At 40.1% G+C, this 15,041-nt stretch overlaps 1 protein-coding gene across 1 annotated transcript; it reads right to left on the reverse strand.

Annotated features, from left to right (window-relative positions):
- Nucleotides 1-12,456: 12,456 nt before the first annotated feature.
- Nucleotides 12,457-13,512, reverse strand: LOC125777645 (uncharacterized). The gene has a single exon (XM_049452740.1). It carries the CDS (start codon nucleotides 13,510-13,512, stop codon nucleotides 12,457-12,459), a length of 1,056 nt encoding a protein of 351 aa, XP_049308697.1.
- Between the last annotated feature and the right edge of the window lie 1,529 nt (nucleotides 13,513-15,041).

The following is a 15,041-nucleotide window of genomic DNA, read 5'->3' on the forward strand; positions in this document are numbered from 1 at the left end:
ACTCAGGAGCACTTGTATTAAATACATACATACATATTTACAAATAAAATTTTGTCTGAATTATTTAAGCATAAATATGTACATGTCTTTTTATTCATACTCAGAAGGAAGTAATATGTACAAAAACTGTAAGTTACATATTAATTGTAATATATACATAAATACTTATATTTATTTAACGAGTTTCTCCATTATATTTCAATAAATTAATTGTAAATGTCTTTAAAAATATTGAAATTTCTTTATATTGAGTAATTTTTGCACTTTAAAAGCGAGGATCTTAAAACTACAGATATTCAGCTGAATACATATATACTTAATTTGGAGAGTCTTCTCTAATCCTCATAGCAACAGTTTAGAACGTGGTTCCATTGTGATATCTAAAGATACTATGTACAAGTAATAGATCCTAAGACCCTTATAAATTGACAAAGCGCTTTAAACCTATCACATATTTGTTTAGACGGTTTATGTCAGTTTCGACTAAATTTTTTGTTTCGCCGAAGGTGGTAGATATTTCAGCCTCAGTTTTGCAAAGGCTGGACAATGGAAGAGAAGGTGTCTGGATGTTTCCACATCGGCTTTGCCGTTGCGAACGATGTCGCTATGACTAGGCCCTCAAACGAGTCTTATGATGAAGTAGCTTGATGATATTTCTAGCGAGGACAGACACTCTTTGACTAGCTTTAAGCGTACAGTTAGCGATCTTAGCACTAGTATGCGCTGATACCCATTTTAACCCCGTATTTGGTGAAATTTCTCCTTTATTTTGCGCTTACTCCAGAGAGTGAACACTACAAATTATTTGAAATTTGCATACATTTACCATGTTTTCTATTCTCAATACCTGATTTCAGTGGATTGATGACTTTTATATTTATTATAAATTGAAAATTTGGCGAGAATTAAAACGAGAATTATTATCAGATACGGAGTGGCTGAAATGTTGGGTGAGAGAAGAAGATATCTTTAGCACGACGGTCGGTAAATTTAACCTTCTTTGTGAAGGATCCCCAAATGGGATGAGACTGATCGACTTCGCTGGGGTCCGAAATTTGATTATTTGTACTACATTCCAACATAGAAAAATTCACAGAGCTACCTGGCTGTCTCCACATCGAAAAGCCACCAACCAAAGCGATTATGTTGTGATAGACTGAAAACACGGCTCCACTGGCTTAGACGTGCATACCAGAGATTAAGAAATGCTCAACTCTTTTGTCTCTGGAAATATGAAAACCGCTCACCTACCAAACTTTGACAGTTGACTGAATCTGAATCAGATCAGAATGAAATTATACCAAAAATATATGTCAACGGAGGGATTTGTTGCCGCCGTTCAAGATCGCTAATAAAAATTTTTAAAACAATGAAAATCAAAGAAAATACGAAATTTAAATTTATTTCATGAAAAGTTTTGCATAGTAGAATTATTTTTCAATTACAAATGATTAAAAACATTTATTAATTGAGAACTAACAAGCTTAATTTGTATTGTAAGATCAAAAGTTAGTTGTTTTAATTTACCATAAAATCATAAAAAAGGATTTAAGTAGTTTCGCCTTATATTAAAAGTCCAATATATAATAATTTGCAATCGTAATAAATGTTGGGTGTTTTAATTTAATTGCACAAAAATCATTATTTTGTCCGATCTGGCTATAATGAAAAATTATGTAAAAAGCGCTCATTTTGAGGCGCTCTTACGCTGGAATAAGTTGAGCATTCTCTTTACGGACAGCTGCAAACGTAACTATTAGTTCTCGGAAAATGCAAAAGGACAGCTGGTATGATGTGACGTATCGCAGCGGAGAGAAAATAGACTGCCTACCTGGTGTCCTTATAATCGACCACAACACGTGGGGGATGAGATAGATACCGAAAGTTAAAGAGGGAAGGGAGACGCATTTGCAGACAAAGAAAGAGACAGGCCGAAATGCGTGAGTGTAATACTCGAAAATTCTACGAAGAGATGCGGCAACTAACAGAAGGTTTCAAGACCGGAGTATACTTTTTTAGAACTCTTAGACGTGGAATTTAAGGGTGCCCTGCCCAATTCACAAAAAGGGAGATTCCATAATATGCGCCAAATACCGTGATATAAGCCTCCTCAGTATCGCAAAAAAACTACTGAGCGTATTATGTAAAAGATTAAAGCTCACCATCGAAAAACTGATTGGACCTTATCAGTGTGGCTTTAGGCGTGGAATATCAACAACTGACCAGATATTCACCATACGGCAAATCGTGGGAAAGACCCGTGAAAAGAGAATCGACACACACGATCTCTTCGTCAATTTGAAACCAATTTTTGACTGAAAGCTCCGTCAGGTTCGGGAATGACCTCTCCGAGCAGTTCGATATGGAACGAAGTTTCAGACAAAGGACTCTCTATCGGGCGTCTTTTTCAATCTGCTGTTGAAGAAAATAAGTTAGAGGGCAGGAGTGCAAATCGGGTAGAAAATCGTTCGGCTGTCTGTTGTGATTGCAGCGTCTCGACGTCAAACCTTCCTTGTAATTGTTGACGTGCGCTTTTTGCTGCACAGAGGCGGGTAGGTGGCTTTTCGATCCGGAGACAGCCATGTAGCTTGATGTATTTTCTTGTGCTGGAATCTAGTACCACAGATAACCATATTTCGGGCCCCGGCGAAGTCGATCAGCCTCGATCCATTTGGGAATGTTTCGTCATGGAGGCTGAATTTACCGACCGTAGTGCCAAAGACACCTTCTTTGCCCACCCCAGTGTTAAAGTCGATAAGCACGATTTTGATATCGTGGCGAGGGCATCTCTCATAGGTGCACTCTAAGCGCTCATAGAAGGCATCTTTTATCACATCGTCCTTCTCTTCCGTCGGGGAGTTGGCGCAAATCAGCGATATGTTGAAGAAGATGTTGGATTGTGGCTAGATTTTCATTCACCGGAGTGAAAGATAGTACTCGGCAACGGAGTCTGTCTCCCACCATGAATCCCACACCAAACTTGCGCTTCTTTATATGGCCACTGTAGTAAATGCCACAAGGATCTACTTGTCTCAGTCCTTGTCCTGTTCATCGCATTTCTTGGACGGCGGTAATGTCAGCCTTTATTTTCGTAGGACATCAACCAGCTGGGCAGCGGCACCTTCCCAATTAAGGGACCGAACATTCCAGGTGTGTGCCCTCAATTCGTAGTCCTTATTTCGTTTGCCATGTTATGCCGTCATCATAAGGGGGGTCTCTCATCTGAGGCTGATTGCTTATTTTCATTGGGGATGTTCTTTTACGTGGCGGGTCCCAAACCCAGCGCACAACCCAATACAGGGGATGTTGTGCCTTCTCACTTTAGCTCGCCTTCAAGCGGATGTTCTTAGGCTACCTAGAGGATACTTGGTCAGAGACCGGAAGTCGTGAGCTGCTTGAGCCATATGTAAAAGAAACGTTTCTGACCAGTCCCAAGTGAATGGGCGAGCAGAGAACTTTCCTCACTTACGTGAACTTCTACACATGACTCCATCCTCCAAGGTTGACGGTTTAGAATAAGAAATAATTTGTGTTTTGAAAAAAAAGTTTTCATAAAGGATATCTTATAAAAGTTACGCTTTTGTGTTGTTGTGTCTTATTTTTTAACTTTTAACTTTTTTACCCTGGGGAACAGTATATAAAATCTGTATATACTGTTCACCTGGGGAACAGTATATAAAATCTGTATATACTGTTCACCAGGGGTCTTCGTTTGCTTCTACACAGAGTTTTTCAAAACACCAATGGCTGATTTCAGAAGCTTCTTCTGATTTTTTAATACTTTTCTGCGACTGCTTTTATTTCTTCATTTCTCCAATATGCTGACTTCCGGTCGTTTTGGTGTATTGTCCTATGCATGATTACGTCTCAAGCTGTGAACAATTCTTTTCGAACTGCGGATACCAAGCGCAAGGCATCTTCGCCTTGTACACTTGCTGAATTCCAGCCCATCTCAAAAAGTTCGGCATAAAAATATTTTTGTTTCCAGGTTCGTTTTTTGGCATGTGCTCCTGATGCGGCGTTCGGTCCCTCCGGCATATGAAACTTCAGCAATAAGAGCCATGTTGTCACACTTTGTAAATATGTCCGATACCGCTTACTTAATGTGCATGCTAAGAGCGTGTTTGACAAACATGACCTTATGAAGCCTTTGTTTCCATTTTGAACAGTATTTTGCGATCGGCTATTTAGGATCCTGAGATTGGTTGGTTGTACGTCTACTACCTCAAACGGTCGACCACGCATTGAAGTCGCTTGCGATTATAATTGTGAGGAACATAGCAGTTAAAAAAGTATATGCCACGTATATTTGCTTTACATGACCAAATTGCAGCCTTGCCGGATATGTCTGTAGTCCAAGTCCTTTCCAAACTCGGGAAATATTGCTCGCTTAATAAAGCGACAGTTTTTTCAAAAACTGTCTGTTTTAGCAGATCTTTTGCTGCAGCGCAATTTAAATTTAAATTTAATTGCAATATAAAGATTTCGACATCTCCAAATACTTGGGACAAGCAGTACTCAAAGTTGAGTCTTATTCTTTACTGGCGTAGACACCGCTTACGCGATTATTTTGGATATTCCAAACTAAGCCAGGTCCTTCTCCACTTGGTCCTTCCAACGGAGTGGAGGTTTTCCTCTTCCTCTGCTTACCCCGGCGGGTACAGCGTCGAATACTTTCAGAGCTGGAGTGTTTTCATCCATTCAAACAACATGACCTAGCCAGCGTAGCCGCTATCTTTTAATTCGCTGAACTATGTCAATGTCGTCGTATATAATGAATTTTTCTCAAAGTATCGGAAATGTTGAAATAAGTAAAAAGCAAGTTATTTGTTTACACCTACTTTCATATTTCATTCAATGCATTTATTGGATCTGTGTCGTTTGTGTTGAAAGCACCCATACAAACACCTCGATGATATTTCTTTAAAGCCCCTAAACGACAATCTGCGGAACAGTTTTGAACTTTACAATGGGACATGAAATGGTGTTGTCGGATCATATTCTGGCAAAGGTACTACCAATGCATTGTTATTTGCCAAGCGACGCACATTTTCTACAACTGCTTTTAAAGGTCGCATACAATGGTTATTAATAAAAAAACAAGAACAGTTATAAGAGTATATCACAATCAGTAAAAATGATACTGTTAATTACTTTGTACGCATTTTTAACTTACACTAACAGCCGGTTTCACGAAATTTTCTAATTGAAAATTAAGTTTCATTTAATTTTAATTTTGATTTTTATTTAACTTTGCACTTAAGTTTGCAGCGTTTCACCATTATTCATAATTGGCAACCCAAAAATGACAAAGCGGGGATGTTAGTAAGAATAACAGCTGATTTATGTAAACAAATAAATTGTACTGAAACTTTGCAATTTTATAAAATTGTCTCTGAATTTCTCTTTGACTTTCTAATTCCAATGGGATGGTTACAAAGCGTTCTCTTAACAATGAAATGTTGTGGCACACTCTCCTTATTGCGCGACAGGAAGAACTTTTTGAAACGCCACATAGGTCACCGCCAGTTCTTTGCATACAGCCAGTTGCAAAGAAACGCAATGTTATGAAAAGCATTAATTCGGGAGACATAGCACCATTTCTGCAATATTTTCCAAAGAATAACATAACTTTTAATTGGAAATACTTTCTTGTATACTTACTTCTTAGTTTTGTGCTGGATTTTGTCCCTAATTAGTTCGAGTATCATCCAAGCAGACTGTTTAGTTAGACGAAATCTATCCCGAAAATCAACGTCATCATAATATATAAAAAAATTTTTTCTTTCCCTCATTATACGAGAGCGACGATTTATAAATATATTTATTAAAACCTCGCACTCCATATCACTTTCGTCGTCAGATTCCATTTTTTACAATATAAGTATTTATCTTCTGCTACTTGCAAATCAGCTGATTGGAAAACGTTAACATAGTTGCATATGACAGTATTTAATTAATATTTAAATGGCAAAGGGTGACCATTTAAATACAAATTAAGTCATATGGTGAAACTGAAATAAATTAGTTTTCACTTAAATCAGTTTCGTGAAACCGGCTGTAAATGTTATAACATACATTTTTAAATACGACGGAATCCAATTACATTTTCTTATTAAGATTACCAGCTGCACTCTCTAATATGTCTTTCTACTGACGCGTTTGTTCTTGCTTATCCATCTTTGGTATAGCGCGCTGTATTTCACACTGATACTCACCCAAATCTAACAGCATATGTGAAAATCCGCAATTTGTCAATAACGCTATTAATTGCATATTTAAGTTTTTTCTTTTTTAGGTTTCCCGTGGACCGCATCCGATGGAACGATGAGCTGTACGAGATATACGACGACATTGACATAGTTCAGCGAATTAAAAGACAGCGGCTACGCTGGCTAGGTCATGTTGTCCGGATGGATGAAAACACTCCAGCTCTGAAAGTATTTGACGCAGTACCCGCCGCGGGAAGCAGAGGAAGAGGAAGACCTCCACTCCGGTGGAAGGACCAAGTGGAGAAGGACCTGGCCTCGCTTGGAATATCCAATTGGCGCCACGTAGCGAAGAGAAGAAACGATTGGCGCGCTGTTGTTGACTCGGCTATAATCGCGTAAGCGGTGTCTACGCCAGTGAAGAAGAAGAAGAAGGTTTCCCGTGGAAATATGTGTAGCTGCATGAAATTTTAATAATAAATCAAATATATTTACTGCTCCTTCTTCCAATTATTCGATTGTTCTTGTTCTAAAAAGATTGTAATTTAATAAACTTTAATAAAATATTAGCAACTTACTTGACGCTCTTCAAATTTTTTTTCGAAGGGAAATTCAATGACGACATTTTTTAACACATTAATTGTCAATATGTGCGTTTCATTCTTACACATTCAAAAATTATATATGATGAATGTTGCTACTCTTACAACAGAATTTTCCACTTCAAAACAAAAATTAGATAAGTTAGTTGGGATATCTAGTAGTATAAGAAGTGAAACTTTACATTTGTAGTCTTGTAGGGTAAGTTCTTTCTTACATAAATTTATATGGTATAATTAATTTCTTTTGCATTTTATATATAGAAACGGCAAAACGAAAAATAAAAATAAGGTAAGCATTGTGTTTGTTGTTATTTTAACTAAAACTTTTAATATTACAGAAAAGCATTTAGAACATTTATATATAACTAGAGGACCCGTCCACGTTTTACTGTGACTGTTACATAGGTAGTACTACTAATACTATCTATATGATTTATATTATTTAGATTATGACTATTAGTTAAGGAGATATGGCATTTTTTGGTGAATTTGTATTAGTTTACAAAAAATTAATCAAGAAGCATTTCGTGCGTTAATAAAGCATTGGATTTTGGAAGAAAAATACTGTTGAATTTGGGCTGCGCACCAGTGAAATCAACCCAGTCCAATCGATAGTCAGGTTGGTAGACAGCATATTATGATATTATATTCTCAAGCGTGGAAAGACGAAAAAATCGGCTGGCAAGGTTATGGCATCAGTCTTTAAGGATGCACGTGGTATATTATCCATTGAATGATTACTGAGCCAGTTTTAATTCATTGCACTGTGTATTTGGTTGCAGTTCTATTCTACTATTCCCAATATTTAGCAATTTTATTATTTTTTTAGGAAGGATCAGTTTGCAATTGTACGCATATAATTCAACATTCCCGTTTAAATATTGCTGTATATTTCAAAATATTATATTTATACCAGTGTTTCCCAAAGTGGGCGATAACGCCCCCTTGTGGGCGCTGCAAGTGTCAAGGGGCGCGGTAAGAGACCCAGAAAGAAAATGGGGGCGTTGTGTAGAGGCCTGGGGGGTTATTTGTAATTTTATTTAGCTAGGAGACCTCTTAGACAACGACTACATAAGCTCTCGACTCTCAGTGAACATCAACTAATATGAATTAAAAGATTGCTCAATTTTCTCTCCGCGTAGTTCATATATCTGTCCTATTTTATTGAATGTAGAAAAAATGAAAATCATGTCAAACGGTCGTTCCGTTTCATAACGGGGCATCTCGACAGGATAGAATTTATAGAATACTAACTGTTTAGGATTGCACTAAACACTCAAATTAAACGCTCACTTTCAATATAAATTTATTTTCTGTATTTGGTACTCTCCAAGTACCATCTAATGCATTTGACAACTAAGACTATTCTATGCTTAACTGAAGCTTATATAGGAAAATAACATGTAAGCGAACTGGTGAAAATAAGAATGTTGTTAATGCATACGGAACAATGGTCTGACCAAAGAACAGTATAATCGTATGATGTGCCAAGCTAAAACGCATCACCTGATAATCGTGCGTCTAGTTGTTGTTGTATACTGCACAATGGTCTGACCCAAACAACGGTAGAAATGCTAAAACGAAAATGAGTCAGCTGATCATGATGATGCCAGATTGGGCAGTGTGTACCTTAATAATGGTGATGCCAAATTGCACAGTATAAATCATATATTAAAGTTAGTGAACTTATTATTAATCGTTAACATTCCTCCCCGGCTAAACCGTTAGGGTTCAGGAATTTGCGATTTGGATCAATAAGACGACAAATCTTTTGCACTGGACGTTGACAGTGGTGTATAACGAAAAGTCCTTCAGGTCTACGTTTCTCACTGTTATATTCAACAGTAACTATTCGTACCAATCCGTCGCTGCCAGGATGAACTTCAGTGATGCGACCTATGCGCCAATGCGTGGGTGGTAGATTCTCGTTCTGAATCAGTACTACATCTCCTGGCTGGAGATTCTCACGTCGACCTTCCCACTTGCGACGCGCCTGTAAGCTGGATAAATATTCACGGTTCCACCGCTTCCAAAAATGCTCGAACATTTTCTGTAATTGTTGAGAATATAAAAGACGATTTTGTGGAATATCATCAATAGGTGGTTCTGGTCTCGTATTGAGCGGTCGACCAATGAGGAAGTCGCCAGGTGTGAGTGCGTAGCTACCATTGGGGTCATCGTGAAGAGGAACGAGTGGTCTGGAATTCAAACAAGCCTCAATCCTAACAAGTAGTGTACTCAGTTGATTGAAGCGTAGGATTTGGCGACCAATTGTGCGATAGAGATGTTTTTTTGCTGAACGCACAGCTGCCTCCCAAAGACCGCCATGATGGGGTGCGGCTGGAGTGATGAATTTCCACTGCGTGCCGGAAGATGCAATATGTTGAGTTGCATATATATTTCTCCAACTTTGCAGGTCTTGATGTAGAACTCGGCTAGCACCTACAAATTGTGTTCCGTTGTCGCTATAAAGGATCGAACATATTCCACGGCGGCTTATGAAGCGATCAAACACATCGATAAATGCCTGAGTTGACAAATTTTCCGCAAGTTCGATATGTACGGCCTTTGTAGCCATACAAATGAAAATCGCTCCGTCAGTTTTGCTCATTGTAGTGGCTCGCTTTCCTCCATGACGAACGTTGAAAGGCCCGCAATAGTCCAACGCGGTATGGGTAAAGGGTGGGGCAACTATAACTCGGGATTTTGGAAGTGACGACATCTGTTGCTGCTGAGTTACTCGAGAGTGTCGACGGCATATGACGCACTGATGAAGATATGACTTTACAATCCGACGTGCATGCATAATCCAAAATCGCATGGGTAAGTACTGCAGCATTTCCTGTATCCCACTATGGAGACAGCGCCGATGAGCATCACTTACGAGAAGGTTTGCCAATGGACAGGTATTGGCAAGAATGATTGGGTGTTTTTGCTCATACGGTAATTCCGAATTTGTTAACCGACCACCAACACGCAGTATATCTTCTTCGTCCAAAATCGGGTTCAGTGGAAGAAGCTTTCTTGACAAATCGATGCTGGAACGAGATTTAAGTGCTCTTATTTCAGAATGAATGATACATTTTACCTTGGCTTTGACGAATATGCGTGATTAGTGCCCATTCTTTCTCTTCAGCAGTAATCAAGTCCTGTGATCTCTGATTTCTAAACGTCGGCATGATACGACGAAGCCGAGCAGTTGTATTCAGTAAGGCACTCAAACGGCTAAACCTTGCTACCAAAGGTATTCGTTGTGCTTGAAAGGATGTCATCAGTAAACTGTCCCCGCTGTTAACGGACGGCTTTCCCCATTAAAAATTTGATTTTCCTCAGCGGTGCGACTTGGTAAAGCGGATGATGATTCATTAACCGCATGAATAAGAGGAGGTCCCTTCCACCAAAGGTCGTTCCCCATGATTGCTATCGATGTAATTCCACGGTTGGCGCAGTCAGCGGGATTGTTTTCTGAACGAATGTGTCTCCACGCGTTTATGTCCGATTTTGATTGTATAAAAGCTATTCTATTTGCGACATACTGTTTCAATGAAATGGGTGGCCGCCGAATCCAATGGAGAACAATTGTTGAGTCACTCCATAAAGTGTAAGCCGTATCTTCCATTTGCAAGGCGCAACGTATATTGTTCATAGTTGTAACCAATAGCTGAGCTGCTGAAAGCTCGAGGCGGGGGATAGTCTTTTCCTTCAATGGGGCCACTCTTGTTTTTGCGGCAATCAGAGATGTATGGGATCCTCCGTTAGCGCTGGTATTTTTTAGGTAAATAACTGCGGCGTAAGCTTTGGTACTTGCATCGCAGAACCCATGTAGTGTCGATACAGAATGTTCTCTGATCCCCAGCCATCGTGGTATTTTGATCCTTTCGAGAGCCTGTAGACTGTTCCGGTATTTCATCCAAGTCTCTCGAAGATTATGTGGTAGAGGCGTATCCCAACTCAGTTTTGCCAACCATAGATTTTGAACAAATATCTTGGCCGTTACGACAACTGGTGCCAGCATACCCAGAGGATCATACAACCTTGCAATATCACTCAAAACAATCCGTTTAGTAGGAATTGTGTCAAAGTTACATACCTTAACCTTGAAGAATAACGTATCAGAAATAGGATTCCAGTGAAGGCCCAATACCGTTGTGCTGGAATCGCTAAAATTTATCTCCGATGCTGACGCCTTAGAGCCACTGATTCCTTCCAGGGTCTGAACGCAGTTGGAGTTCCATTTGTCTAACTCAAATTTACCTTGTTGAAGAATGGCATCAACGTCTCGTGCACGGTTGATGGCCAGTTCTGTCGTGTGGACACTTTCCAAATAATCATCAACATAGAAGCTATGAAGGATGCTGTCTCGTGCTGCGGCTGCCCGGCTGACGTCAGCGATCACTTTCGAATTATCGTATGCACACTGTCTCAATGACCTAATAGCATTAACAGGACTGCTCGCCATACCGTACGTCACTGTCTTAAGTTGATAGGTACGCAAGAGTTCATTAGGGCCCTCCCTCCAAAGGATCTGTTGCCATTTTCGATGCCTGGAGTCCACCATTACCTGTCGGAACATCTTTTTGATATCGGCTGTGAGAGCTACCGAATATCGCCGAAATCGATGAAGTATGTCAACCAGGTTGTCCTGTAGCTGTGGCCCACTTATTTGTGTATCGTTAAGAGATACACCGTTCGTTGTTTTAGACGATGCGTTAAACACTACTCTGAATTTAGTCAAAACAGCATGGTGAGGGATGTAATAACAGCTTCCCATGTCACCTGGAGGAGCATCGATTGCTTCCATATGTCCCAAATTAATGTATTCCCTCATGAACTCCACGTATTTCGCCCTCAGTACATAGTCGTTTGCCAATGTCCGCTCTAGTTTCAAAAATTGCTGAAGTGCCGCCGAATGTGAATTTCCAAGTGGAGGGGCATCAGATCGAAATGGTATCTGTACTATATATTGACCATTCGGATGTCGCACAACCGTACTTGCGAAAATTTCTTCACATTCGTCCACCTCCGCCTTAATGTTATCAGGAGGCTCCTCTACTTCCCAAAATTTTCTTAGAAGTTCATCGGTGGTGGAATCATCGGAAACGTCAATGAGTGATGAGAAGAGGGTTGACTTCGACTCGTTCGATGCTACTGGCCCTAGCACTACCCATCCCAGACGGGTGTGTAATGCACATGGTTCGTTATGAGAACCGACGACAACATCGTTTAATACGAGAGCAGGCCAAATATCTGCGCCAATCAGTAATTCTACGGGACCTGGTATACCGAATTCCGGATCAGCTAAACAAAGATCCCTTAAGTGATGACTGGTCCGGATGTCTATATTAGTAGAAGGAGTCATAGACGTGATTGAATCAATGATGAACGCATCAAAGCTGATATGGAACTTCTCGTCCACATGAGACTGCATACTAACTCTGACAACACCTTTGGTACGAGTTGAAAGGCTTTGATCAATACCCTCGATTTGCAACTCGCAGGGACTTCTAGGAAGATTCAAAACAGTTACTAATGATTCACAAACGAAGCTCACCTGGGAACCGATATCGCAAAGTGCTCGACATTCCTTTAAATAACCCTTACAGTCAACAAGAAGCACGTTTGCCGTTGCTAAGAGAATAGTCCGGTCACTCTTGGGACACTATTGGTGTTGTAGCCGACGCTCCAGGAGTAAATCTGGAGAAAGTACCTTCAACGCTCCTCTGCTGGGGCCTTCTACATAGAAGAGTATTGTGTTTCTGTTGGCAGTTGAGACATAAACCAGATAGACAGTCGCGATTACGATGGCCGGCCTTGAGGCAATTGAAACATAATGATGCCTGCTTCACCAAGTCCCAGCGTCCGTCAAGTTGAAGGTTACGAAACGTTTGACATTTCGTAATGCGATGAAACTCATTACAAGATGGGCAATTCGTTGCCTTGTCAGATGCTACCAATGGATTAAGAATTTTTCCGGAGTTCATAGTCAGATGCGCCTTCACGACACGACTGGATGTGCGTCCGCTTGAAATATGTGGAACAATTGGCGACGATGTCGGCAGGTTTGCTGCACGCCGTTCCACGAACATGATCACTTCTTCCATTTTCGGAATTTCATTGGATTTTAGGCTCATTCCCCACTCGGTTCGAGTAACAATCGGCAGTTTCGGTAGTAGCAGTGGTACGGCTATAGCATCCCACTGTTTTACTGGCACATTCATCAATTCAAGCGCTCTGAAGGAATTACGTACACTATCCACAAAATTAAGTAGCGTAGCTCGAGATTCTGATGGGTGAGTTGGTAAGTCTAGAAGATGCTGAACATGATGTTCCGAAAGAGTACGGGGGTTGTCGTAACGTTGTTTCAGTTCAGCCCAGACTTCTTCATAACCACCTGTGTACAAACCACCGACTAAAGGAACATTTTCCGCCTTCACATATTGTCTCAATTTTCCCAGTTTATAGGTGGGCTGCAAGTCACTTCTGTTGTGAACCAGCGTCTCAAACATATCATTAAACGCTAACCAATTGGACGGCTGTCCGTCAAAGCTCGGAATGGAGACGGGATCCAAACGCATGTCTGGTGCATGGCTGCATTCTTGGATGGGAAGTTCGCTAAACGCTGACATTTTGCGTTTTAGTTTGATGCAAATGTTGTTAAAAATCTCCTCCGTTAAAGCGAGCAAATCATCATGCTCTGACATCTCGCCTCCATGTGCGCTGGACACGAGGGCAAAATGGTTGTCCATAAAACAAGAGAAGTGTTGTCTGGCACTACCCAAGAGCTGTTCACTTTCAACACAGTCTGGATGGTAGTTCTCCGCTTGAACTTAGGTCCAGATGCGCAAAATAGATGTGCGCGCTGATGTACGCAAGTTTAATGCTGACATGTTATAAGCAATTTTAACGATATACACACTTCCTCACAGGAGGCACCAAAAATGTTTAGGATTGCACTAAACACTCAAATTAAACGCGTAAGACGTATATGTCTATCCGAAATAAAACCACGATTCACTTTCAATGTAAATTTATTTTCTGTATTTGGTACTCTCCAAGTACCATTTAATGCATTTAACAACTAAGACTATTCTATGCTTAACTCAAGCTTATATAGAAAAATAACATGTAAGCGAACTGGCGAAAATAAGAATGTTGTTATTGCATACGGAACAATGGTCTGACCAAAGAACAGTATAATCGTATGATGTGCCAAGCTAAAACGCATCACCTGATAATCGTGCGTCTAGTTGTTGTTGTATACTGCACAATGGTCTGACCCAAACAACGGTAGAAATGCTAAAACGAAAATGAGTCAGCTGATCATGATGATGCCAGATTGGGCAGTGTGTACCTTAATAATGGTGATGCCACATTGCACAGTATAAATCATATATTAAAGTTAGTGAACTTATTATTAATCGTTAACACTAACTGTCAAACGTATTACTATTGCCATTGCCAAATCTGTATGTGGGCATTTGCTATCATAATATAATATTGTTACAAAAAGTAGTATTAAGTTTATTTGTATTGCTATATGCATCCCTGATTATGAACAATAGCTGTAGGTATATGGAATAGCATTTGTCTTGTTGTAGACATCTGGCGCCACGGCTGTCTGCTTGTCGAAACAATAGACATCTGGCGCCGCACTGTCTGCTTGTCTAGTTAAACAAATGATGAGTCTGTCGCCGCGACTGTCTGCTTGCGTCTGGCGCCGTATAGCCGTATGTTCTGGTAATTTCCAGACGCGATATTCTAGAAGGACACGTCGGCATCAGCGAGAAGTGCGTGGCTATATAAGCCGTGGCAGCGCCAACGTAATCAATCAGTGCTAAGAGTAAACTGCTATAGTGTAGACGAGTTGTGAAATAAAGAGTTGTTGAATTAAATTAAACAGTGTTGATTTTATTTGTCAATCCAGAGATACGAACCTAACAAAGTAAACTAGCAAGAGTAAATTCGTAACAATTGGTGTCAGAAGTGGGATTGTCAAATAATTCAAATTCAAGATGGTTAAATTCAGAGAATTGAGAATCCAGCAATTAAAAAAGGAACTGGAGGAGCGTAATTTGCCGATAAGCGGACAAAAGGCGGATCTGCAGGCACGATTACGTGAAGCAATGGAAGCGGATGGAATTAATGTGGACGAGTTCGAATTTGTTGGGCCAGAAACTTCTACAAAGGTAGAAGAAAAAGTAGAAGAACAACGAACATCATCAAGTGCAGA

The sequence above is a fragment of the Bactrocera dorsalis genome, chromosome 1, assembly GCF_023373825.1.
Source record: "Bactrocera dorsalis isolate Fly_Bdor chromosome 1, ASM2337382v1, whole genome shotgun sequence".
NCBI lineage: Eukaryota > Metazoa > Arthropoda > Insecta > Diptera > Tephritidae > Bactrocera > Bactrocera dorsalis.

What these genes read in the sequence shown, in the direction of transcription:
- LOC125777645 (XM_049452740.1), bottom strand. Translation starts at nt 13,512, where the DNA reads ATGTCAGAGCATGATGATTTGCTCGCTTTAACGGAGGAGATTTTTAAC.